We start from the raw sequence: 24,823 nt of genomic DNA, 5'->3' as shown, positions 1-24,823 counted from the left end.
ACTGTATGAGTTCTGTATATCTTTACATACACTTCTGCCAACATCATGCGCTCGAAGCCGTCAACCGCCTCGCTCCGCCCCAGTGTTTACCTCGGCGTATGGATACCTTCAGGTGACAGCTGATAGTGGCCGGGACTTCTTCTTTAAATACACTCACTGCGGCTGCTGATTGGACGACTAGCGTATAGAGTGTGACGAATAGTGCGGGGGAGGGGGCGTTGTAGTAAAGCGCTTCAAATAGTGGTCTACTTTTGTGTTTTGAAATAAAGGCAAATCTATTAGCATCTCACTTAAATGTTAAACTAACGTTGTAATCAATGTTATATTTCAGTATATAAATAACAAGGCCACGCATGAGACTGAGATTCAGAAAGTTTATTGTTTTACATGTAAGATTATCAGGTTTAGATTAACATGAATGGACATGTTGAAGTGGAATCGAAGTGAGTCAGTCTTTGTTTTATTTGAAAAAACTTGAGTAGGCTTATTGCATTTCGAGTCTGGATCATGATGCTTTCATCGCAAAGTCATTAAAATAATCAATGGTGTACATTGTCACAGTCACTGTACATTAAAGTTTAATCTTACTTAAGGTATTTTGATGTGGGAGGGCAAAAATGTCCACCAAAAATGGTTGAGGTGAAACAAAACAATTATTGTATTGCAGGTTGATCATCATTTAGATCAGAATATTTATAAAAAAAAAAATAATAATAATGATATTTTTCCTTTTTTAATTATCTAGAATGGGCAATGTGTTAACATATCTTCATAGGTCACAGCAAATATTTTAACAGGTACACCTGTTGAATTGTTTAAAAATAAATATTAACTTTGTTGGGTCTCCCAACTAAAACAGCATATTATAGTTATGCGGCCATGCAATTTTAAGGATTGCTTTTCAGCGGGAGGAAACGGAATGTTGTGGCCATTGATGGTAACATGGCCTGAGCCAAAAGCTGCAAATCCTTGAGAAACCTCTCTTTAATTGTTTGAAGCATGGGCCTCTTAGCCCCTGCTGGTAGATCCTGAAATTACACAACTGTGGGTGAAAATACTCTCAATTGCCTGCAATTCAAAGCAGCCTTGTATTCAGATTTTTGCATGCTACATATGAAATCACAAACAAAGCCGTTTTAAAGCCTTGTTTTTGTTCTTTTGGAGTAAAAAAAACAAAAACTGAATGTATAAATTGATAAAACATTTTGCTTTTATGAAATGTTTTGCACAGAATCGTTGTAAATGGTCTTTTGTAAGTAAAGAGCAATTTTACTTTTGATGTGCTTAAATATTCTTTCCTGGGCCTGGAAAAAAAGAGTTACTCAACCTGGACCAGAAAAATAATTCCTCTTGCAAAGAATCAGCAAAAATCACCCCTCTTCTAGTCATTATTTTGACTACTTTCATCTAATGATAAGAGTGTTAGGCTGATGATACATGGGGCAACTTTGGTTAACATTGCCATCAACGGCAGGGGCGATTCTAGGATTTTCATTTTAGGGGGGCTCAGCCCCCAATGGGGGTATAATAATAAAAAAAAATAGCCCATATAAATACAATAAAAATGTTTGACTAATAGGGTAGGGTGGTATACTAACCTTATTGCAGTATTCCGCTGTATTGCATACATAGGTATAACATTTGAGTACTGAATAAGACAAATATAAGTCTTTCTGATCTGTTTACTACAAACACAAAATGTTACTGTTTGCATTTCTAGTACAACCCTCTTTCTTTAGCTCAAGTATGCAAGCCTCTTTACCACATGTACTGTAATAGGTTTTATATTGAAAGTTACATTTTCAAATAGCAAGCAACATGATCATTTTATAAAGTATGCACTCATACTGTAGGCCTACGTGTTAAGAAACAACTGTGGTGTGATGCAGGGACAGTTCTAGAGTAGACCACAGTAACTGGGGGGTCCAGACAGGGGCCACTTGTGCTTTTAGGGGGCACAATTTTAAAATTAATCTTAACCTACTAGTATTATTCATTCAGTAATTTTTCACCATGTCATGCATCACTGCAATCTCTAGAAGTAATCTATAACAATTTCAACTAAAATTAAGGTTTCATTTATTTGGCAAATAATTTTGTATTGTAGTGTCAGGGGCATCATTTTTGAGGGGCCACGAGTGAAGGTGCACACAGCAGCCACAATACCACTGTATAACTGATATAGGCTCATGTCCCTACTAAAAAAAAAAAAACCAATAAAATCATCACAGAAAATTTTAATGGTTTCCACAACAAATAACATTACAAACCATCAACTTTTAACCATTAAAAAAATGGTTTTCTGTAGTGTTTTGGGACATATTCCATTAGGATTTATTGGTTTTAACAAGCCACCCATAGAAGGCAACCAATTTTTTTTTCTAAATATTTCCAAAATATATCATATAATAGAAATATATCTCGATTCTCAAATATGTGCAAGTAAATGCATTTTGCACCTTTATAGATTATGTTAGTTGATCTATAATGGGCGATGGGCAAAGTAGCCTAATAATGTAATCTATTAACTTTGCATAAAAAGCCGTCTTTTCAAGTACCAGATATGGGTGTCATACCACAAATTTTTAATACGACTAACTTTGTATGTAATGTTAATTTAATGAAAACATTGCTAGTTACTAATTAGCCTATAACACTTTCATTGTACTAAAGACGCCATCCGTTTACACTGTGAAATTAATCTTACTTACATTCGTACTTCACTTTGTTTCTGATGAGAATTCAGTCAGCGCGCGCAGTGACGAAACAGCGTGTTTCAGCGGAGACTCATCTGAACGCCTCTGATTGGTCCTTGCATTCATAAGCTCAACAGAATCGTATGGGATTGGTTATAATGCGCAGTGCTTTAAAACGTGCATTAGCCCCTCACTGCAGAACAAAGATCCAGGGGGTGGAGATGGGTGGGTTTAGGGATCAGGGGGTGGAGACAGGTAGGTTTAGGTATATGTAAGGTGGGAGGAGTTGGATCTAACCTCGCCCCCTGGATCTTGTGTTCTGCAGTGAGGAACATCTCAAAACATGTCTCTCTGGCTCTGTGCCAGCCAGCGAACACAGATTTGAATTCAGCAGCTGGTGATATTTTTCATATATATATATATATATATATATATATAGTTTACAGGACAAACTGCACATTTCATCTAAAATTGTTTGGTGTGGTAAAATTCCAAATTTAGGGGGGGCCAAGCTTGTTGACAGGGGGGCACGTAAAGCATCATAAAGGCTAAAGCTTCACATAACGAATAAATTCATGCATTTTTTGTAATCAAAAACATACAAAATCAATAGACACGTTTGTCAAGTTTATTTTGAAACTGTATCAGTCACTTACAGCATGTGTGAGAGACAAAGACGGCTTACAAAACAAAAAGTGTTCACAGACAGAAATGCCTTGGGCAACTCGTTTCTTTGAAATCAGACAGAATAGAGGTATAGAAAAGAACAAAACAACAGAACATTTATAAACACATCAGGGCTTTGTTCCCCATCATTGGGCATTCATAAGGCAGCTTGACAATGGAGAGGCAAATACTGCTATAAGTGCTGAAGTAGGACCAGTTTCTCTTCTGACTGTAAACTGGTGTCAGATCAACCTCTTAAAGCATCTTTAATACTCCTCACCCTCCTCTTCATCCTCCACAGACTCGGTGCCAACCTCCTCATAATCTTTCTCCAGTGCGGCAAGATCCTCTCTGGCCTCGGAGAACTCTCCCTCTTCCATTCCTTCTCCGACATACCAGTGAACGAAGGCACGCTTGGCGTACATCAGATCGAACTTGTGGTCCAGACGGGCCCAGGCCTCGGCAATAGCTGTGGTGTTGCTCAGCATGCACACAGCTCTCTGTACTTTGGCCAAGTCTCCACCAGGGACCACTGTAGGTGGCTGGTAATTGATGCCAACCTGTTGAGAAAGAGGAGACATTACGTTTAATGAAGTTTGAAGAAAGAACATTTAAAATAGTCTTGTCTCTCTCTCCCACCTTGAATCCAGTTGGGCACCAGTCCACAAACTGTATGGAGCGTTTGGTCTTAATGTTGGCAATAGCGGCATTCACATCTTTGGGTACGACATCACCACGATACAGCATACAGCAGGCCATGTACTTCCCATGCCGGGGGTCACACTTCACCATCTGATTAGATGGCTCAAAGCAGGCGCTGGTGATCTCAGACACAGACAGCTGCTCATGATAAGCCTTTTCAGCAGAGATGATGGGGGAGTATGTGACCAGGGGGAAGTGGATTCTGGGATATGGCACCAAGTTGGTCTGGAACTCGGTCAGATCGACATTGAGGGCACCATCAAAGCGCAAAGAAGCAGTGATGGAGGACACGATCTGGCCGATGAGACGGTTGAGGTTGGTGTAGGAGGGACGCTCGATGTCGAGATTTCTGCGACAGATGTCGTAGATGGCCTCGTTATCTACCATGAAGGCGCAGTCAGAGTGCTCTAGGGTGGTGTGGGTGGTTAGGATCGAGTTGTATGGCTCAACCACAGCGGTGGAGACCTGAGGAGCGGGATAGATGGCAAACTCGAGCTTGGACTTCTTGCCGTAGTCAACTGAGAGACGCTCCATCAGCAGGGATGTGAAACCAGAGCCAGTGCCTCCACCAAAACTGTGGAAAATAAGGAAACCCTGGAGACCGGTGCACTGGTCTGTCTAGAAAACAAACAAACAAACAAAAAACCTCATGTAATCAGATGTATTGGTCTAAACGGCACAATTTTAATTTAGAAACTAAATTGTGGAACAAAATATTTAAAATGTATTTTAAATGTTTTGACAACATTAGCACAAAAGATAACTTACTTCATTAATCAGGCGCTGTTTGACAGGCTTTTTAGTGCACGCGCTGCGGGTGTATGTGTTCAGAAAAAGCGCACTTCAGAACAGCACGTTAATGAAATGTTTAACCGGCAAGGATTTAAAGCACATGCAAATAATGTACTTTTGTGATTGCGAATAAGTGCAGTGTCCCATGAGAGTAACTCTGCCGCGGAGTTAAAGGGCACCTATTATGCCCCTTTTTACAAGATGTAATATTGTTCTTGGGTGTCCCCAGAATGTGTCTGTGAAGTTTCAGCCCAAAATACCCCACAGATCATTTATTATAACATCTGGAAAATGTCACTTTTGGGGCGTGTCAAAAAATAAATAAATAAAAGCGGTTTTGGTATTATTTTAAAATGCAAATGAGCTGCATATTCCCTCCCCATCTCTAGAAGGGTATACGTCTCTCTGCTTAGTTTAACACCTTCTTATAGCCGGTAGAAGCAACATGACTGAGAGCAAGAGAACCGGTGTTCAGCCGTACATATAGGAAGCCAAATACACTGAAAGTGGTACGAAATGGCGCAATGTTACAGAGCTTGTGCCGCGCAACCATGCTACGGAATGGACAGCACAAACTAATCTTACAAGCATGCCGCTGATCAATTAAAGGTGCAGTAGGAGATCTCGGAAAAAATGCTAACTTTAGACGGCAATCGCCGTCCAAAGCCACGCCCCCTGGCCTGAACGCATACGCACACCAGACTAAATAAATAAATATATATATATATATATATACATACATATATACATACACACACACATCTATATATCTATATATATACACATTTAGACCACTTAACTTAATGATTGTTATCAGGATGTGAAGAGACTTTCAACCAGAATAACAAAATATGTTTCTGTAGACAATCACCTATTGCACCTTTAAAATACTTCAGTAACGTACGCACATAAACACGGTTAAAACGCTAAGCACTAGAACGACATGACATGCACAAAGCAGTCTGGAGTGAAATGATTTGTGCAGACATAAATGTATTTATGTAGATTTTGAGGCGCATTACCTTAAAATGAAAGTAATCCACCGCGTCCTCAGCAGCTCAGATGTTACAGCTGCTCGAGCGCGGAGAAAATGGAGGACAGCGTACAATCGCTGAGGGCGGAAACTATGGCAATGCTGTGCGGTCAATCAACCCCATGGCCCGGCCCTATGCAATGTGATGTCACATTGCATAGAGAATCAAAACGGCTTGCCTAGTGAGACTGATTTGTTTTAAAGGAACACTCCACTATTTTTGAAAATAGGCTCATTTTCCAACTCCCCTAGAGTTAAACAATTGAGTTTTACCGTTTTCGAATCCATTCAGCCGATCTCCAGGTCTGGCGGTAGCACTTTTAGCTGCAGCTTAGCATAGATCATTGAATCTGATTAGACCATTAGCATCTTGCGCAAAAATTACCAAAGAGTTTAGATATTTTTCCTATTTAAAACTTGACTCTTCTGTAGTTACATCGTGTACGAAGACCGACGGAAAATGAAAAGTTGCGATTTTCTAGGCCGATATGGCTAGGAACTATACTCTCATTCCGGCGTAATAATCAAGGAACTTTGCTGCCGTACCATGGGTGCAGCAGGCACAATGATATTACACAGCGCCTGAAAATAGGCTAACTTCCGCCAACATAACCAACGCGGCCACCTGCTTGCACAGGGAGCGTGCCTTCCATTAGAAGTTACCTAGCTGGGGACTATTTTCAGGCGCTTAAAACTGAATTACTCATTAAAATATAAATATTAAAATTAACAAAATTAAATGTATTAGTGAAGATCAAAATATCATTTTTTTTATACTGTACATGACGTTGTGACAGCCAAAAATCACTAGTAGCATTTTAAAAGATTAATTTTATTTGTTTGTTACTTCTAATGAATTTGAGAAGAACTTATAATGACCATAACATGAATACTTTTATGGTCTTAGTGCGTCCCTACTTTGCATTTCTCTGTAGCTCAATCATAATTCATACCAGTTTCCGGACACGCTCCAGCACTATATCAATAATTTCCTTGCCAACGGTGTAATGGCCACGGGCGTAATTGTTGGCTGCATCTTCTTTCCCAGAGATGAGCTGCTCCGGGTGAAACAGCTGTCTGTAGGTTCCAGTCCTCACCTCATCTGAAACATAAGATACATTTTACATTTATTTTTGATATCCAGCTCTTTAAAACATAAAACCAGCCATTTACACTTTTTGAAACTACTGCACTCTGGATGTTGGACATAATGCACACATTAATTTCAACATTTCAGGTGTCATAAAACACTGATTTGCTACAAGCTTAGTTTTACGATGATTGATAGTTCAATTGTAATCACTTATTAAACCAACAATAAAAAAAAAACCCTCACCAATGACTGAAGGCTCCAGATCCACAAACACAGATCGTGGCACATGCTTCCCAGAGCCAGTCTCACTGAAGAAAGTGCTGAAGGAGTCGTCTCTTTTACCAACGCTCTTACCACTCGGCATATTGCCATCAGGCTGGATGCCATGCTCCAGGCAATACAACTCCCAGCATGCATTGCCAATCTGTACTCCGGCCTGGCCCACATGGATGGAGATACACTCACGCTGCACAAAGAAAAAGAGGCTTTAAATGGCTGCACACAAACTGCAAGCTCCAGGCACATAAACTCAGTCATCTCAGTACATCACGGCTAGACTTTCTCAATGTTGAAGGTTTTTTAAGTATTTATTTTTCTTTAAAGCCTGATGTAAAATGTTTGTGTCCCAAACGTTACACTTTTGCCAGGCAGCTAATAAATTTAAAAGGGGTCATATCATGTGATTTCAATTTTTCCTTTCTCTTTGGAGTGTTACAAGCTCTTGGTGCATAAAGAAGATCTGTAAAGTCTCAAATCCAAAGAGATATTTTTGATAAAAGTTAAGAGTCAACCACGCCTACCTAAAACAGCTCGTTCTAACACGCCCCCACATGTCTACGTCACGATGTGGGAAGATTTGCATAACGCCGCCCAAATGTTCACGCAAAGAAAGAAGGCATAACTTTTATCCTCGCTGTAGCATTGTTGTAGCCGCCGCCGCCACTGCTATGTCGTGAAGGCGCTGTGTGTTTCGTTGTGAAAGCGAAACTACTTTGTTTGGCCTTCCAAAAGAGGACACGACTAGAAATCAGTGGTTAAGTTGCATTTACAACACTGTTCCAGAACAGTTTAACCCAAATATTCAGATGGATCAGGATTTCAAATAATCCTGATCCTGGGAGAGTAGACTACAATGCCGACTGTTTTGACTCACAGACTGGAAGTACGTTTTTTTTATATTTAAAGAATTTGACACTGACGATTCAAACGCGAGTTTTGAGCAGTGTAGAGTAGCACTTGTTGTTTGTCATTTCTCCGATCACAAATGCAGACATAGTTTTATATTTAGTTAAAAAGACAGTATAAGTCATTATAATGCGTAATTATGTCCTCACTGGATGCAACAAATGCCTCGTTTATAATTGGTTTTAATGTTTTTGTCTCGTCTCTCCGGCCAGACAGAGCATCACAGTATGGTAAAGGGTGTAACATTTCCGACACACGCTTGAGGTATTCGGCCAATCACAACGCACTGGATAGCTGGCCAATCAGAGCACACCTCGCTTTTCAGACCGATGAGCTTTGTATGTAAACAGTAATGTACAGTATGTGGAAAATAATGTTTGTGGCAAAACATTTTGCAGTGTTTACATGTTATTACTGCATAAAATTTATTAAAATAGACGTTTAATTTCATAAAGTACAAGTTGATTTCAAAATGCACCTACTTTTTTTGCATTTTGTGTTTTTCAGTTGAATAAAAGACTTTTTCCCTATATATTTCATCACTGAGGATTTCTTTAAAAAAAAAAAAAAAAAGTCTAAAAATCTCGTCTCGTTCACCCAGTCTCGTCTCGTCTCATGGGACAAGTGTCTCGTCACACCACTAGGTAAGTTTTCGCCGATAGAGGTCGCATTTTCAAAACAATAACAGAGGCGAAGCTCGATGACGCAATGACAGAGCATGGAATGATGGGAGATTTCACTAATAATTTTCTCGGATAAGGTAATGTATTACTTTTTTTTTATTAACTTACCTGTACATTTGATAACAGTATTTTATGTCATCATAATTGATTACCTGCAAAGAACATGAAATTTGATTCTATATTAGCCTTTTACTGATATGTGACTATTTGTCATGATTTGGCGGGTTAATGTGCATTTTTACGTGTGTAAAACAGTCGTTCTAAAAGTAAATCTGAACAAATGCACCGTATTTGCAAGTACGCACACACGAGAGCGGAGTCTCTGTCCAGTCCGAAGTTTTCGCGAAGCTCTCTCCATTTTGGAAACGCCACGCCGATATTTATTCTAGTTTTATTTCTGTGTTTGTCCCAATGCCTTCTTGCCTCAGTTGGTGTACGTCTACGTTTTTTGGGATATTCCGTACTTTCCAAAGTGTAATCGTGATCCATGATAACGTAAATGCACAACAGTGGCTCGCTGCATTCGGTATAACTAACACTTCCGCATTTCTCCACGTGTGTTTTGCCATAGTATTCATAAGCGGAAACCGAGGATAGCACGGATATTCCATCATTGATAGGAGACAATGACCAGGGACGAGTCATTATTTAAAACTGGAATTTCTCTGGATTTACAAATCCTTGGGAACTTGAGATAAACGCAAGTACACAACTGCATGAAATATATAACACTGTGCAAGTGGTTTTTGGATATTTTATTACAAAATCTTACATATTGTACCTTTAAGTCACAACTTCCTCATGCAGCTGAACTTGAAACTACTGTATAATTACGGTTCAATTACTAAGTGGAGTTGAAAGGTCAGACCAAACTGCACTAAGAAACCAAACCTGGAAAAGAGGACATTCTTGCATTTTAGTGATTGAATTAATCATTATTTGGTCTGATCTAAACACCAAAGAATACAAGACTAATATCCGGTATATACGTACTTCCTGAATCTCTCAGAAATCATTTGCACAATGCATTTCCCTTGTGTTAAAATAATGCTTCAGAAATGTTCCAAACCGGTGTGACTTTCTTTAGTGGAACAAAAAAGGAGATGTTAGATTGACAAATTCAGTCACCATTCACTTCATGTATATAGAGGGGGAAAAGGATTCAATTACTTGCAAGATGACTAAAGCTGTCAATTTTGCATAATATCCCCATTTGAGTAAGAAAAATGCAACAGGTTTTGAACAACAACGGGACAGAATTCTCAATATTGGGTGAACTATCCTCAAAAGTCTCAAGGTGAAAAACTGTTATCTCAAGCACATTCAAATAAGAATGTTTGTGAAACAAGCACAAGACCTTTCAGGTTAAGGTTAAAAGTAGTAAAGTGACTCAGAGTCCGCGTTCTCTGATCTCTCGGGCTGTATCGCAAAATGGGCGACAGGAAGGAACCAGTAACCTGAACTATGGCGCAATAGAGGAACAAGAGAATTATTATTCACTCGCCAACATCAAAGCAACGACCAAAACGAGAAACTGTACGGTACTTTAAATGAATGACCGCTCCAAGTGTAAAAGTCTGTAGAAGTTGGGGGAAAACCAGTCAGCAGCCTCCCATCCCCCAGCCTCGCGCTCTTTACCGGACCGCGCGCGCGAGTGGCCTCTGCGGTGGGATTCCACGAATTCCTCACGCCAGCTTCTGAGTTTTATCATATTACGATCCAACCATATACATCGGCCGGGGAAGAAAAAAAAATCACTTTCAAAGGTCGATTACAAAGTGCGTCATACTTCCTGCATAGCGCACACGAAATATTTCACAAGAAAACAAATACACGGAAGAGATTAGAAGATAAAACGACATTTGCAGTTATGTAAAGTTGGTTGATAATGTGACTAAAGTAACTTTTGTAGCCTCGATGTCTTAAAGGGATAGTTCATCCAAAACCTAAATCACCCTCAAGTTGTTTCAAGTCTAACAGGTTTGGCAGCTAAAGTCGCATCGTTTTGAACGTGAATGAAGGATGTCAGTCTTTACAAAATGTATTTTTGTGGTGCACGGAAGAGTGAAAGTCATACTGAATGACAGAACTGTTACATTTAAGTCAACTGGCCCTTTAAGAGGTTTCAACTACAGCCACACAACTACTAAAGACAGTTAAAGTGCAACTTCAAAAATAACTCGTTGTTTTGGTGGGAAAGACCACGTTTGACTTTTTATTATTAAAGCTGTAAAGTATTTATATTTTAAAGACTAGAATCGTACTTACCATTTTGACTTAGGCTTCGTGGGATCAAGTTTTTAAGAAAACGTTAAAGTAATTCGGTGCAAAATCGCCAAAAGTCGTTTTTGAGCTCCGTTGACTGCCGACGCGTAACGTGTCTCCGCCAACACAGCAATGAGGGACCAAAAGTGCGCGGTTCAGTCTTTATAACCGCGTGCGCTCTCACACCGCCCACTGCAGAGCGCGATTGGCCAGCGGCAGCATCAGCACTCTCCTCGCCATACGATTGGTGTAAGCAAACGCTCATCTTTAGATTTGAAAGTATTGCAACACTTCTAACCGTTCTCGAGAGCGAAAGTTTTGCCATGTCTCCGCCATTTCCTTTTCCTTCTTCACGAAAAGGGGAGGTTTCCTTGGAAAGGTCAAATTTCCTCTGTGCTTCGGGTATTTCTTTTGTTCGACAGCTTTTCTTCACAAAAGTTCTCGAACATTATATAAAGGGCAACAAAGAAACTATCGCCGCCAAACGATTTACAATCTTTGTTCAGTGAGTATAATGAGCAGAGAAAGTTAATCACCCAACTTTTATGGTTTGCTTAAAGTAAAAAAGGGCAGTGATACCATATATAAACGAATCATAGAAATTATTATTTTTAATCATTTTGAAATCAGTAGTTTTTTGGGTTTTATTGTTCACAACATTATTTGTTTGCTTTATTTACGCTACTTCCATGTTACCTTTCTTGAATGGTATGAGTTGCCCAGGTGCACTTGAAGACAGCATTAGATACATACCACCCCAAATTTCCTGTTTCAATAGAAAATAAGTCGTCAGCACAAAAAAATTTAAAACTATTTTGATGGGTCTTTAAATGCTGTATGAAATTGTATGAAAAAAAATCTTCTCACAGGTAAGCCGATGATGTGAAACCTCAATTGTGTTACATGATAAACAGACTTTACCTTTATTGTCTTTATCATGGAGTCACACTATTAAAACTGCATACCACATCAATGATATACTGCAGAACATCCACCATGCAAGTCATCCTTCATTCATATTAATGGGTCGGTTTCCAGTATTTTAACGACACAGTTTCACTGAGAGAGCACAGCTAAATTCACCCGTGCATTCAGATTCACACTACTAAACACACCTAAAACACCAGCACACTGGCTTCACAATTTCTTACTGATGGTTCTATACATGATGATGGAAAAATCTCTGGTGCTTCAGGCACATATATAAAGGGTCGAGTCAATGAGAGAAGCCCCAGCAACCAGAGATGATGATGACTTTGTCAAAACGGACGTCAAAGACAGGATTGACACAGATTACACAAAGCACCTCTGTTGTCACATCCTAAAGAATCTGGCAATGTCCACTTCTTCAGGAAGGATTCAGTCACTTGGGCAGTAAGGCATACACATACTTGTCTCTTCTCCGAGACATTTCAACACCAGTAGATTATTATATTGCACTTTAAAGGACCCAACTGAGTGAATCTCACAGAACCAAAGATCACAGAGTCTGTATGAAGAGGACAAAAACGGTGGTGAAACACACGTTGACTGTATCATAAAGTTAGTGTTTTATCCCTCATTAAGGGAAAACAAGGACTGAGATCAGATGGCAACAAAACTTAAATGCAATAAGAGGAAAGAGTCATAAAAAGGCTGGTAATGGGATCTGATGCTCTGCTGAGCAGTGGAGTGCAGATTCCAGTGTCCAGATATAAAAAGTGCCTCTATGTCAGAATTAAATCTCTTCTCATTTTTCTCTGAGCACACAAACTCCTGCGTCACAGCGTTGTGTTGCCATTGAAGTCACCACCTCCCAGCTGTCAATCACGGGGTCGTAACATTCAATGCTGCTGAGCAGTGAGTTCCCATCATATCTGCAGAAAGAACACAGGGGCAGTATCAGAGCAAAAGATTAAGTCATTCATTTATTTTCTGGTAGTAACCAAGACAAAGACCCAATAGAGAAGAGTCTACCATGCTATATTAACATCTTACCCTGCAATGGCATAAAGGCGGCCCCTTAGGACCGTGGCTCCTACGTAGCAGCGTGGTGTGGTCATATTGGCCACAGAGGTCCAATAGTCTGTGCGGATGTTGTACACCTCTACGGAAGACAGGTGGGCCGTGCCGTCAAACCCTCCGACAACATATATGTGATCATTCAACAAAGCCACACCAGCCCCTGTAGATGAAAGCGGTCACAGCAGTGGAGATCTGCAAATTATTGTTTGATCTCAAACTAATAATAAAAAAAAAGTTTATAAAGGGCAAAATTTTATTTATTGTCTCTTCCGTACATCATTTTACAATATTATTTTTACTGTGTTTTTGATCAAATAAATCCAGCCTTGGTGAGCATAAGAGACTTCTTTCAAAAACATAATTCTTACCGACCCCAAAAGTTTGAACGGTAGTGTAGACAACATGCGATATGTAGAAATGTTTCTATTCATTTAAATATTTCTTAGCACCTGTTATAGAATATGATAATGTGTTAAAGGGATAGTTCGCCAAAAAAATTTTAATTACCCCATGATTTACTCACCCTCAAGCCATCCTAGATGTATATGACTTTCTTCTAATAAAGGCCTTCTGAAGCGAAGCAATGCATTTGTGTAAAAATATATATATTTAAAAGTTTATAAACCATAATCTCTAGTTTCCGCTAGCTGTGGTACGCGCATTCATGAGAGAGTGGCGTTCCAGCAGATGACGTAGGCGTAGTGTAAGCTCTGATGAGAAGTGACGAATTTTCATTTTTGTGTGAACTATCCCTTTAACATGTTAAAAAGGCTCTCTTCTCATGTGAGAGTACCTGAGCGTTTGTTGGCCATGGGAGTGACGCTGGTCCAGTGTCCTGTGTGAGGGTCATACCGCTCTACAGAATTCAGGATGTTCAGACCATCATAACCACCTGAATCCACAACACAACACAATGTTTACACTGTCTGAAAAGCTACAGGTCTACATGTCATCTGAACCTGTCTGTACCAAGCCCTTCAGAGTTCCTGCTATTATGTATGCTAGTTATGAGCAACTGTATTTCTGGATTCTCAGCACAAGAAGACCAAAAGTAATCGCCACAGACTTCCAGTCATATTCATTTACCTTCTACAACAAGCAAAACATTACCTAAACAGTAAATGAGTCCACTGGCTACAACAAGTCCTGCTCCCTCCCTTGCAGTCTGCATATCTCCCAGCATGCTCCACTGGTCAATATTAGGGTCATAACGCTCCATGCTGGTGTGACGTCTACTTCCATCAAATCCACCCGCAACATAGATCATATCTGTGAAAGGGGGAAAAAAAAATCAGTCTAAGCAGGACTAGTTCTGAAAATACCAACATTTTGATTGACACAAAGCTGGTTTGCTCAACCGACTTGCAAAAGAGGAGTGCTTCAGACGATGTAGACTAAGAACATTGTTTGAAGAAAATCATCCTGCTGTACATCCACCAAACCTACTACTAGAACTCTACAAATGTGTGAAAACAAGCATCATGTCATCATTCTGAATAGATACCTCCGAGAGTTGTAGCTCCTGCAAGGCCTCGGCGTACATTCATTGTGGCGACAGAGTACCAGACTCCATCTTCATCTGCTGTGTAGTCTAAACACTCAACTGAACTCAAGCGTGATCGGCCATCGTACCCACCGATAACATAGACGCGATCATTCAGGGCAACGGTGGCAACATAACGTCGCTTCCTTGCAATGTTCTGGAACAAAATATTTTGAGACAAATAAAACTGCTGGTCAAATTATTGTCAAAATTCATACAGCATTACACTTTATCACATTAACATCTTAAAAAATATACTATAGACAGACATGCTGTTTGCTTCGGTGGCACTGTTGCTCACTGACATTGGGCAAATGTTTTTAATCAATGGACAACATATAACTTACAGGAAGAAAGCTCCACTCTCTGGATTTTGGATCATACTTCTCAACAACGTCAATGGGTGATTGTTGGCTGCCAAATCCTCCAATTACCAAGAGAACCTCTTTGGCACCTAAAACCCATTCCAATGTCAAAATGTAGTTATACAAGGCTTCACAAGAAGATCATGAACATGTTAAGACACACAAAACTAATTCAGCAAAAGAGTGAACTGACATAATGATTTATATATACACTGAGGATCAATTTGAGGCCTAAATACTGAAAACACACAGAGGCATCAGACCGAGTCTTGCTTGGGTTCGAGGACTCTGCATCTCGCTGCGTAACTCTGGCCGGAGGTGAAACTTCTTTGCTTCATCCACCAAATCTCGACAAGGCAGACTGCAGCGTATCAATGGCTAAAAAATAGATGCAACACTCAATACAATGTACAAATATCATGCAATAACGCACACAAAATAAACACAACACTCAATACAATGTACAAATATCATGCAATAACGCACACAAAATAAACACAACATTCAATACAATGTACAAATATCATGCAATAATGCACACATAATAAACACACTATACAATAGTAGTGCTGGTCCTGATGGATTGAAAGCTACATTTGTTAAATCTGCTGCCCATGTATTAATGTATCCTCTTGCTGATTTATTTAATTTGTCTCTGTCTACTTGTTCTGTTCCCACTATATGGAAATGTGCAAGAGTTACTCATTTTTTGTGATACTTATCTGATGTAAATAACTATCGTCCAATTTATATTATTTGTTCTATTACAAAGTTTTTTGAGAAACTTATTTTTAATCAATTATCATTGTATATTAACTCATTAAGTATTCTCTTTCTATTTCAGTCTGGTTTCAGACCTAACTTTTCTACTACAACTGCTCTTTTAAAATTCACAAATGATTCCACAGGTGCCTTTTTCATCGACATTTCAAAATCTTTTGATATGGTCAATCATCACCTTCTTGATAAACTGTATTCTCTTGGTTTAACTAAAAATGCTCTTCTTTTTGGTTTGGTTTAAGGTGTTTCTCAAGGTTCTACCCTGGGACCACTACTTTTTTCTATTTTTATTAACTTCTAATTTACCTAAAATATGCCTAAATTGTTCTGTACATCTTTATACCGATGACACTGTTATTTACATCACTAATTCTGATTTGTTTCAAATTCAGAATTCTTAATCCGATTTTAACTCAATATGCTTATACTGAATAAGAAGTCTTGTTGAATGATGTTTGGTACATGAGGTTGCTCTTTTCCTTTTGATTTGAATATTACTTTTGACGATGGCCTCTTGATAATGTTGGATCTTCTTTATGCACCAAGAGCTTGTAACACTCCAAAGAGAAAGGAAAAATTGAAATCGCATCATATGACCCCCCTTTAAATATCTTTAATCTTTAATTTAAAAAATGCCCCAGATTGATTATATTGTTAAAGGGGTCACATGATGCGATTTCAAGTTTTCCTTTCTCTCCACTGGATGCAACAAGTGCCTCGTTTGTAATGGGTTTTATTGGTGTTGTCTCATCGCGCTGGGACACGGCATCACAGTATGGTAAGGGGCATAACATTTCCGTCACACGCTTGAGGTATTCAGCCAATCACAACGCACTGGATAGCTGGCCAATCAGAGTACACCTCGCTTTTCAGAACGATGAGCTTTGTAAAAATCGACGCGTTTCAGAAAGGCGGGGCAACAATAATGTACATCATGTGGAAAATAATGTGTTTTTTTAACCTTAAACCGCATAAACACATTGCATTACACTAAATAAACAACAATGTTATTTTTAGCAACGTCATATGACCCCTTTAAATGAGATGTTACATATCAAGGGGCTATTCTTTTGAATAAATTCTATTCAAATACACTGGCGGGGACGTCGACACCATGAACATTAAACATCTTTGCTTCTAACTACAGCATCCTGTACATTCATGCAGTCAGCATGTACTTGATTAGCAGAATCTAACCTCTATATCAATGACATCAGTGATGTATCGTGGGGTGAGCAGCGGCATGCGCACATACTCCAGCAGATCGGGTAGGTATGGCTCTCTCTCTTTTCTGTTGTGCTTCACCCAGTTCAGAACTGCCTCGAATACAGGCTCCTCTGAGTCAACCTACACACATAACACAGATTTGTTCAGGCACAAACCCCTTTAGCAAAACTAACTTTATTTGTTGCTTTTAATTTTTAATGGTTTTAGATCTGTCTTCTCCAAGTAACCATAAATTTAAGTCCAAACACTGTAATTACACCTTTAGAATAAATGGACGGTGGTGAGAGACAGGAATGTAACAACACAAAAGGTAGATGTCTTTGTTTGAGAAAGTCCATGTGTATAAAACAAGACAAAAAATCAGGGTTACAAGTCTGCACTTGTGTTTTTTTTGCATTTTCTTCATTACTGAAAGTGGCTAAAAGTATCAAAAACACAAAAGAAATACCATTTCAAATTTGTGGCCAAATATGTAACATTTCCGTCACACGCTTGAGGTATTCAGCCAATCACAACGCACTGGATAGCTGGCCAATCAGCGTACACCTCGCTTTTCAGAACGATGAGCTTTGTAAAAATCGACCTCGCGTTTCAGAAAGGCGGGGCATAGAGGAGCAACAATAATGTACATCATGTGGAAAATAATGTGTTTTTTTAACCTTAAACCGCATAAACACATTTCATTACACCAAATACACAAAATAATGTTATTTTTAGCAACATCATATGACCCCTTTAATCACAATTTGTGTTATGTAACAAAAATATTTAGTTTTGAAACCATGTATAAATAAGTGACAGAAATTAATCCTTTCCATCATTTTGAATTCAGATGATTTTATTTGGGTTTTAAAATGTAATTATTTTGTTTTGTTTAGACTACTTCTGTATGTTTCTGACTTGAATGTTGTAATAACGAATGCCCAACAAAGGTACAAGTTTCCCAAGTGCACTTGAAAGCATGGATTGTTCAGACTGAAAGAGAGGAGAGAAGGTCAATGCAGACAAACTCACCTGGATCTCATCACACTTGATGAGTTTTTCCACCTCGCTCTGACTGAGCAGCATAAACTCCTCCTGTTGCACCACCTCAGCAAAATGTTTCTGTGAGAACAGTTCAGCTGCCTGCATCAAGTCCAGACAGTTGTGAGTTTCTGCAAAGTCTCTGATTCCCAGACAGTTTGATGGATCCAACTGACTGTTAAGGAAATCACAGCAAGCTCTCTTCACACCTGTGGAGAACAAACACAAACATCAGACTGGCTTATCTGCATTAAATACAGCAGAATTACATCTAAATCCACATCAGGTATACTAGCAAATCAAGAAAATGCATTAAGCAGATATGAAAACCAAAGTCAATGATTTATATTGCAGATATATTAACTGTGGCAGACAAACCTGCTTTGATTCAAGAACAGTCTTTTATTCCATTGGTAATTTAGTGTGCCCGGAAACGAGTCTTCGTTTTAATGCCGATCTCTGACTAGAACGGATTTGCCTGAGGGATTTGGCTAGTTATACAGCTCTTAATGGCAACTACCATTTCCTTCTGCTCAAAGCAACCCAGAAGCCTGATGCTGCCACCGTCATTCTTGACAGAAGGGAAGGTGTTACTTAGGTGCCAAGCTACTTTTTGTTTGTGCCAAACATAAATGTTTTACTTTCAGGATGAAGTACTTTCAAAAAAGCTTTCAGAATTTGTCACAGGGCTTTTGTCACGACCTTTGTCAGAAACGTCCTCTAGTTTGAGTTCAAAAGAGATTTTGTTGATGCCTGAAAAGATTCTCCCATTTCAGACAATGTACAATTGCTCTACTTGTCATGTTGCTCAATTTGGTAGAAGTGCCAGATCTTAAAAGTATCTGGGATGTGTTGTTTTCCATTTTAATTCCAAGGACACAATGGGTACGTTTACATGCACAATTTTTGGTTCAATTGGACTGAATTCATTCCGATTGATGAATCTGAATGTAGTGTTTATATGAACGCTAAAGAATAGTGATCGGGTTGATGTGCACGTTTATATGTCATAAGTTATTTATCACGCAGTAAAAATGCCCCTCCCCGTGCCCAAAACGGGTTGCCTGTGGATGAGTATCCAAAACAAGGACTGGTGGGAGGCGGTCCTGCTCCACTTCACAGTTGCCGAGTGAAAGGAGAGTTTTATAATGACAGGACATGCATTTATACAACACTTTATTCAAAAGGAAGAACCGCTCGTTCCGCGCGTCATACGTCATTACGCTATTTCTGCATCATTGCACATGTGCAGTCCTTTCAGTTTCGGGGTTCAATCCGATCGAGTGTTTACATGCACTCTCAATCGTATTAGAAAAGGAATAAACCACCCCCTTCAATCCGATCGAAATTTCATTCCGATCGAGCTCAATCGGATTGATTAAGGTGTTTACATGAAGGCTTTTCAGTCCAATTGAGCCGTCAATCCGATTACAAACGGATTATTTGGTTGCATGTAAACGTAGCCAATGTTCCTTAGAAGGCTAAAAGCTTCCAATCTCAAAGTTGGACAGTGGTTACATAATTATAATTATATTGTAAACATAATAGGAGACACAAAATTATTAAATTAAACTCTAATCCTGAGAAGTGGGTATGACTGGTTGCACACCAAAAGCAAGTGACTGAATGTGATTCGTGTTATTTTTATATTTAAATTTTTCAAAAATATATTTTTCCGATTTCTGTTTAAAACCATAGCTTTCAGTTTCTATATAAAAAAAAAAAACAGTCTTTTTTATCCCACACATCTACAGCGAGTTTTTAGCTAAATTGGATGTATTTGGAGAAGAATACTATACAACTGAAAAGATTTCATTAGGTTTTTTTTTTTTAGAAAATAAATTAACTATTCAGCAAGGACTTGTTAACTTGTTTAAAAAGTAAAGTAAATAATTTTACATTGTTACAAAAAATCTTTCATATAAATATTGTTCTTTGAATGTTCTATTCAACAAAGAATCTTGAAAAAAAGTATGATGTTCCCAGAAAAAAAAAGCAGTGCAACAATTTGAAAAAAACTTGACTGTCAAGTTCTAAATAAGATAAACTTAACTGCTGACTGTACATTAACTTAACCTGTGTCTGTTAATGTTTGCTAAAAAGACCATACTTTCTCATAACATATAAAAATTACATAAATACAAAACTAATATTAATAATAAAATCAAAATGTACAAACACCCCACCCCCAGGATAGTGTGCATACATAACAGCATTAAATTTGGAAAAAAAAAAATATATATATATTTTCCAAGTTATGCGTCTACCCGGCCAAGCTCTTTAGTTCAGTCCGGTAAGATGGCAAAAAAGGAATCCAGATACATCTGAAATAATCCACAGTCCCCCCATTAAGTGAAAAGGCTTTATCATGTGCATTATTCAGATGTGCTAATCTTGTTATTTACTTTCAATGTATATAAGAAAACCATAAAGTTGTACAAATAATCACAAGGGTTTGGTAATATTCAAATCCCATAACAAAGAATCAACAACATGAGCTGAGCTGGTCTGTGTGTTTGTACCTTTGAGCTGCAGGAGACAGGCAGCGGGCAGCAGCTCCTGAACGTTTTCTACTGTAACCAGCACCGTCTCTGTGTAAACAAAATCCAACAGGATCTCCATGGTGGACGCTGTGAGGCCCTGAATGTCCACAAAGGACTTCCCTTTTTCAGCAAGCTATAGAGCAACAAGAAAATGATGACACAAACATATTTAACATGACATTTTTGTAGGCCAAAACATGGAAGTAAGTTAACATTTTAGCACTTCCAGTTCTCATCTACTCACTAGTCTGCTTTTACAGTCTCACTGTGTTTATGATCATACTCTCGCAAACTATTCTAAATCAAACTTTCATTAAAAATGTTTCAGTCCCACTTTATATTAGGTGTCTTTAAATACTATGTACATAATAATAAAATAATGAACTGTAAGTTACAATTAATTGCAAAACACTTTTGAATGAATGAATGAATGATGCATTTATATAGCACTTTATTGTGTATTGTTGTACACCCAAAGCGCTTTACAATCATGTGGGGGGGTCTCTCCTCAACCACCACCAGTGTGCAGCATCCACTTGGATGATGCGACGGCAGCCACAGTACAATGGCGCCAGGGTGCTCACCACACACCAGCTACAGGTGGAGAGGAGAGAGAGTCATAGAGCCAATGAAGTGGATGGGGATTAATAGGAGGCCATGATAGACAAAGGCCAGAGGGGCAATTTGGCCAGGACACTGGGGTTACACCCCTACTCTTTACGAGAAGTGCCATGGGATTTTTAATGACCACAGAGAGTCAGGACCTCGGTTTAACGTCTTTTGCTGCTATTGAGACAGGATACGGGCAAGGTTAGGGGCAGGTTTGGTATAAGGGATAGAAGTATGGTCAACTGTAATTATAGATGTAACTACAGATGTTATTACAAGACGTAATAAAAACATGTATAAGTGGATAGTATCAAATAATTAATTGAAAAGTAAGTACATAGTAGTTAAAGACACTTAATATAAAGTGGATCCAATGTTTCTATAAAGACCAAAAGAGTTATGCGAGTGGTGTAGTTCATTTATAGCCTATGTTTAGCTTTATCTATTGCTGATTGCATTTAGGCTTTAAAATTTGTAAAAGTTTTGTTTAGTTGTGAGGATTTTCATGATGAACAAAACATGTAAAGGAATACACTAGGGCTGTCAAATTGTTTTTCGAATTTCGAATATTCGTCGAATTAAAAAAAAAAAATCCACATTGATTGCATTTGAATGCTTTTGTTAGCCTATCCAGTTGAACCCACTAGATGCGGCGCTGCTACGTTGTTCATTCATATATTGCGGAAAACGAGAGCATAAGTGTGGAGAAGATGATGTTTACGTCAAAACCGAAACCAAGCCGTTCACACAGAACGCATATTTATCACATTTTCTAGAGGGACATCTATCAGCGTCGCTGATGGAGAAAAACCGTTCTCCACTCGCACTCGCATCTCGCAGAGAGCGGCATGTTTAGAAAGCCATGTAAAATTAATGCAAGTTCAACTTTTAAAAAAACATGTCTAAAGACGTTATGGCGGGTTTTCTCCATCCCACTGCATCTCATGTTTTTAAATGAAGAAAGTAGCCTACTCTTTGTGATTGGTTTTCGGTCCTTTGTATTAAACTATACATACATGCATGGTGCTGTTTTTTTTCTAATTGTTTAAGCAACTTTATTAATTATATATGGTTTATAAACATTATTTTAAACATTATGCACTTTTTTTCAAAGATAGTCGTGTTATTTTATTACACTTTGAAGAAACGTGCATAATATTTTGCTCGTTGCGCCCTCTCGTGGCCTCAGGAGAGAAGCCAAAAGCTTTTTTCCCCCTAACTGAAATTATGCCTTTTAAATTCGAATATAATTCGAATTTTGATAATATTTAAGTAGAAAATTCAAATGTAGTTTTTCAGTCATTTTGACAGCCCTAGAATACACTACACAACTTTTGTCCAGATTTACAGTCTAGAGAAGTTGACGCCAGATGCCCAAAGTCGGAGTCACTCTGCAGATTTGAGTTGACAGACTTCACAGAAAATCGTGCAGTATATAACGGTTACAAACTCTGATTTTTTTTAGCTTCAGACTATGCGTCAATCCAATTGTAGGACATCAAACATTTTGAGCCATGTTTGATATTTTAAGAACACAGGAAAAGGAAGGAACAGGAAAAGTTATGAAATAGTAAAACAGTTTAATATCAAATGTATCCTTATATTGTTTTTATATTGTTTAAAATCTGTTCAGATTTTAAAAGTCATGTAGTGTACTCCAGCCTGAAGAATAATAAACTCACAGAGCTTATTTTTTTCTGCAATAATTTATTACAGGCCACTATTACCATTATATAATATATATTCCTATAACACTAATTTTCTTAAATTGTACCATAAGAGATGAGTGACAACATTTTCATCAATAAGTCTGCATGTAGCTTGACAACATGTGTTGTGTTCTCTCCAGTAACTCTGAATCGACTTCAACATGTCTGACAATAAAGAGACTGCCTGCACCTCCTACTGTAAAGGAGCAGAACTGCAACAAAGTTAGATTTTTTTTTTTTTACCTTTGTGCTAATTTTATTGATACAGAATAGAAAATAAGACAGGAAATGATGAGGAGAAGCAAGAAAAGCAAGATCATGAGCCATATTCAAACATAAATAACTGAATAATCACAGCTGCTCAACATGTTGAAGCTTGTCTGCTAACTGCCATGTCAAGAACCAGTGACAGTGACAATGATAGTGCAATTTGTTGACATTAATTTAGCTCATTATAGTTTTTTAATAATTGGTGAACAGACTGCTTCAGTTAAGACCACAGTGATTTGAGTAACATGTAAGAGATGAGTGTGCATGCATACAGAGGGTATTTGTTACCTCACTGGTGAACATGGCACAGAAATAATCACTGCAGGCCGCCAACACAATGCGGTGGGCCGGGAAATCTGTGCCCTCCACCCTCAGAGTGATGTCGCACAGCGTGTTGCTTTTTCTCAGGGCGTTCATGGCATTCAAGATGGATTTGGCATGCGAATTGGTCATGATGTCCTTGGGTGCCATGATGACAGGGGGTGGGGTGGAGTGACAAAACCTCAGGCACTGCAGGATGATGATTTCTGTAGGACACAACCAATCAGTGAGCAACACAGCTGATCCCGAATATTACACATAAGACATTCTTTCTTCAGTGGAACATAAAAGACGATATTTTGAGTTTGAGTTTTACGTTTCTGTTCCCTTTGACTTCCATTGTATTTTTTACCCATCTGATGAAAATCGATGGGAACTGAAACTGTTTGGTTACCAATATTCTTTAAAACATCTACTTTTATGTTCAACAGAAGAAAAAAAGTCATTCAGGTTTTTAACGACATGGAGGTAAGTAAATGATGGCAGAATTTTCATTTTCGTGTGGACTATTCCTTTAATATCAGACAATATTTGTCCATATCTGCATCTGTATTGTAGCTTAAAAGTTTGCAGCTGTACTGCTGTACATTATCATTTGATGAGAATGTTATTTTTAAAATGTATTAACCAAAAAGACCTTCCAAAGAAATCACAGAAAGAAGCTGAACCTTAATGACAACTGCAAAAACAGTAAAATTATAGTTTCTCAATTAAAAAGCTAAATTCCCATCCTTTTGGAAATATAAACTTTTTCAGTACCTTTTTAAACAGAGTGAATGTAGATACATAAACAATATTGTGCTTTAGAACAGGTCTACCTGTAGGCTGTGTTGGGCACTACACCTGTGTATTACTGTAGACGGGAAACAGGAATCACTTCTTCGTATTTCATATAATTTTATTAGTATAACTTAATCGAAACGTGTTGGTGTAAATCAGGTGAGAGTTTAAGCCTCAGAGGTGAGATGAGGCTACATGCTAAAGCTAACTAAAAACGTATGCTAACCCACACATAAACATCTCAGTCTGAACTCACAACGTACAGCCGATCCACAGCAGAACAGAAACGGACCAGGACTGGATGACAGCACACGGCGGTCTATCTGGACATCTGCTGGCACCCCTCACAGGGAGACCCTCGCAGGTGTGAACTGAATTAATTTTACTCCAGCAATGAAAAGAGCAGAGCTCACGTGTGCGCGCATCCTCTTCTTCTTCTTCTTCTTCTTCTTTCTTTTACTGGCAACCGCACTTAACAGTGCATTACTGCCATCATCAGGTAGCTTGGATCAGAAACATTTCCTCTATCTCTTA

General features: G+C 38.5%; 2 protein-coding genes across 3 annotated transcripts; both read right to left on the bottom strand.

The window, feature by feature from the left end:
- Positions 1 to 3,302: 3,302 nt before the first annotated feature.
- LOC107669626 (tubulin alpha-8 chain) lies at positions 3,303 to 11,267 on the bottom strand. Its single transcript, XM_016461937.1, has 5 exons — positions 11,119 to 11,267; positions 7,226 to 7,448; positions 6,843 to 6,991; positions 4,002 to 4,682; positions 3,303 to 3,922 (listed from the first exon to the last, which is right to left on the bottom strand). The coding sequence occupies exons 1-5, from the start codon at positions 11,119 to 11,121 to the stop codon at positions 3,629 to 3,631; spliced, it is 1,350 nt and encodes a 449-aa protein (XP_016317423.1). The 5' UTR covers positions 11,122 to 11,267; the 3' UTR covers positions 3,303 to 3,628.
- Positions 11,268 to 11,759: 492 nt separating this feature from the next.
- Positions 11,760 to 24,806, bottom strand: LOC107669625 (kelch-like protein 12). 2 transcript variants are annotated; one of them, XM_016461935.1, is made up of 12 exons: positions 24,546 to 24,806; positions 23,477 to 23,715; positions 20,580 to 20,733; positions 18,049 to 18,266; positions 17,005 to 17,154; positions 15,291 to 15,405; positions 15,010 to 15,116; positions 14,624 to 14,819; positions 14,230 to 14,388; positions 13,913 to 14,011; positions 13,093 to 13,279; positions 11,760 to 12,971 (listed from the first exon to the last, which is right to left on the bottom strand). In XM_016461935.1, the coding sequence occupies exons 2-12, from the start codon at positions 23,657 to 23,659 to the stop codon at positions 12,845 to 12,847; spliced, it is 1,695 nt and encodes a 564-aa protein (XP_016317421.1). In that variant the 5' UTR covers positions 23,660 to 23,715; positions 24,546 to 24,806; the 3' UTR covers positions 11,760 to 12,844. The 2 variants fall into 2 exon arrangements, with proteins under 2 accessions (XP_016317421.1, XP_016317422.1); XM_016461936.1 differs by having other exon boundaries at positions 24,553 to 24,806.
- Between the last annotated feature and the right edge of the window lie 17 nt (positions 24,807 to 24,823).

This window comes from Sinocyclocheilus anshuiensis, unplaced genomic scaffold (genome assembly GCF_001515605.1).
Source record: "Sinocyclocheilus anshuiensis isolate Anshui unplaced genomic scaffold, SAMN03320099.WGS_v1.1 scaffold80, whole genome shotgun sequence".
Classification (NCBI taxonomy): Eukaryota; Metazoa; Chordata; class Actinopteri; order Cypriniformes; family Cyprinidae; genus Sinocyclocheilus; species Sinocyclocheilus anshuiensis.
This window is presented reverse-complemented; position numbering and strand designations above follow the sequence as displayed.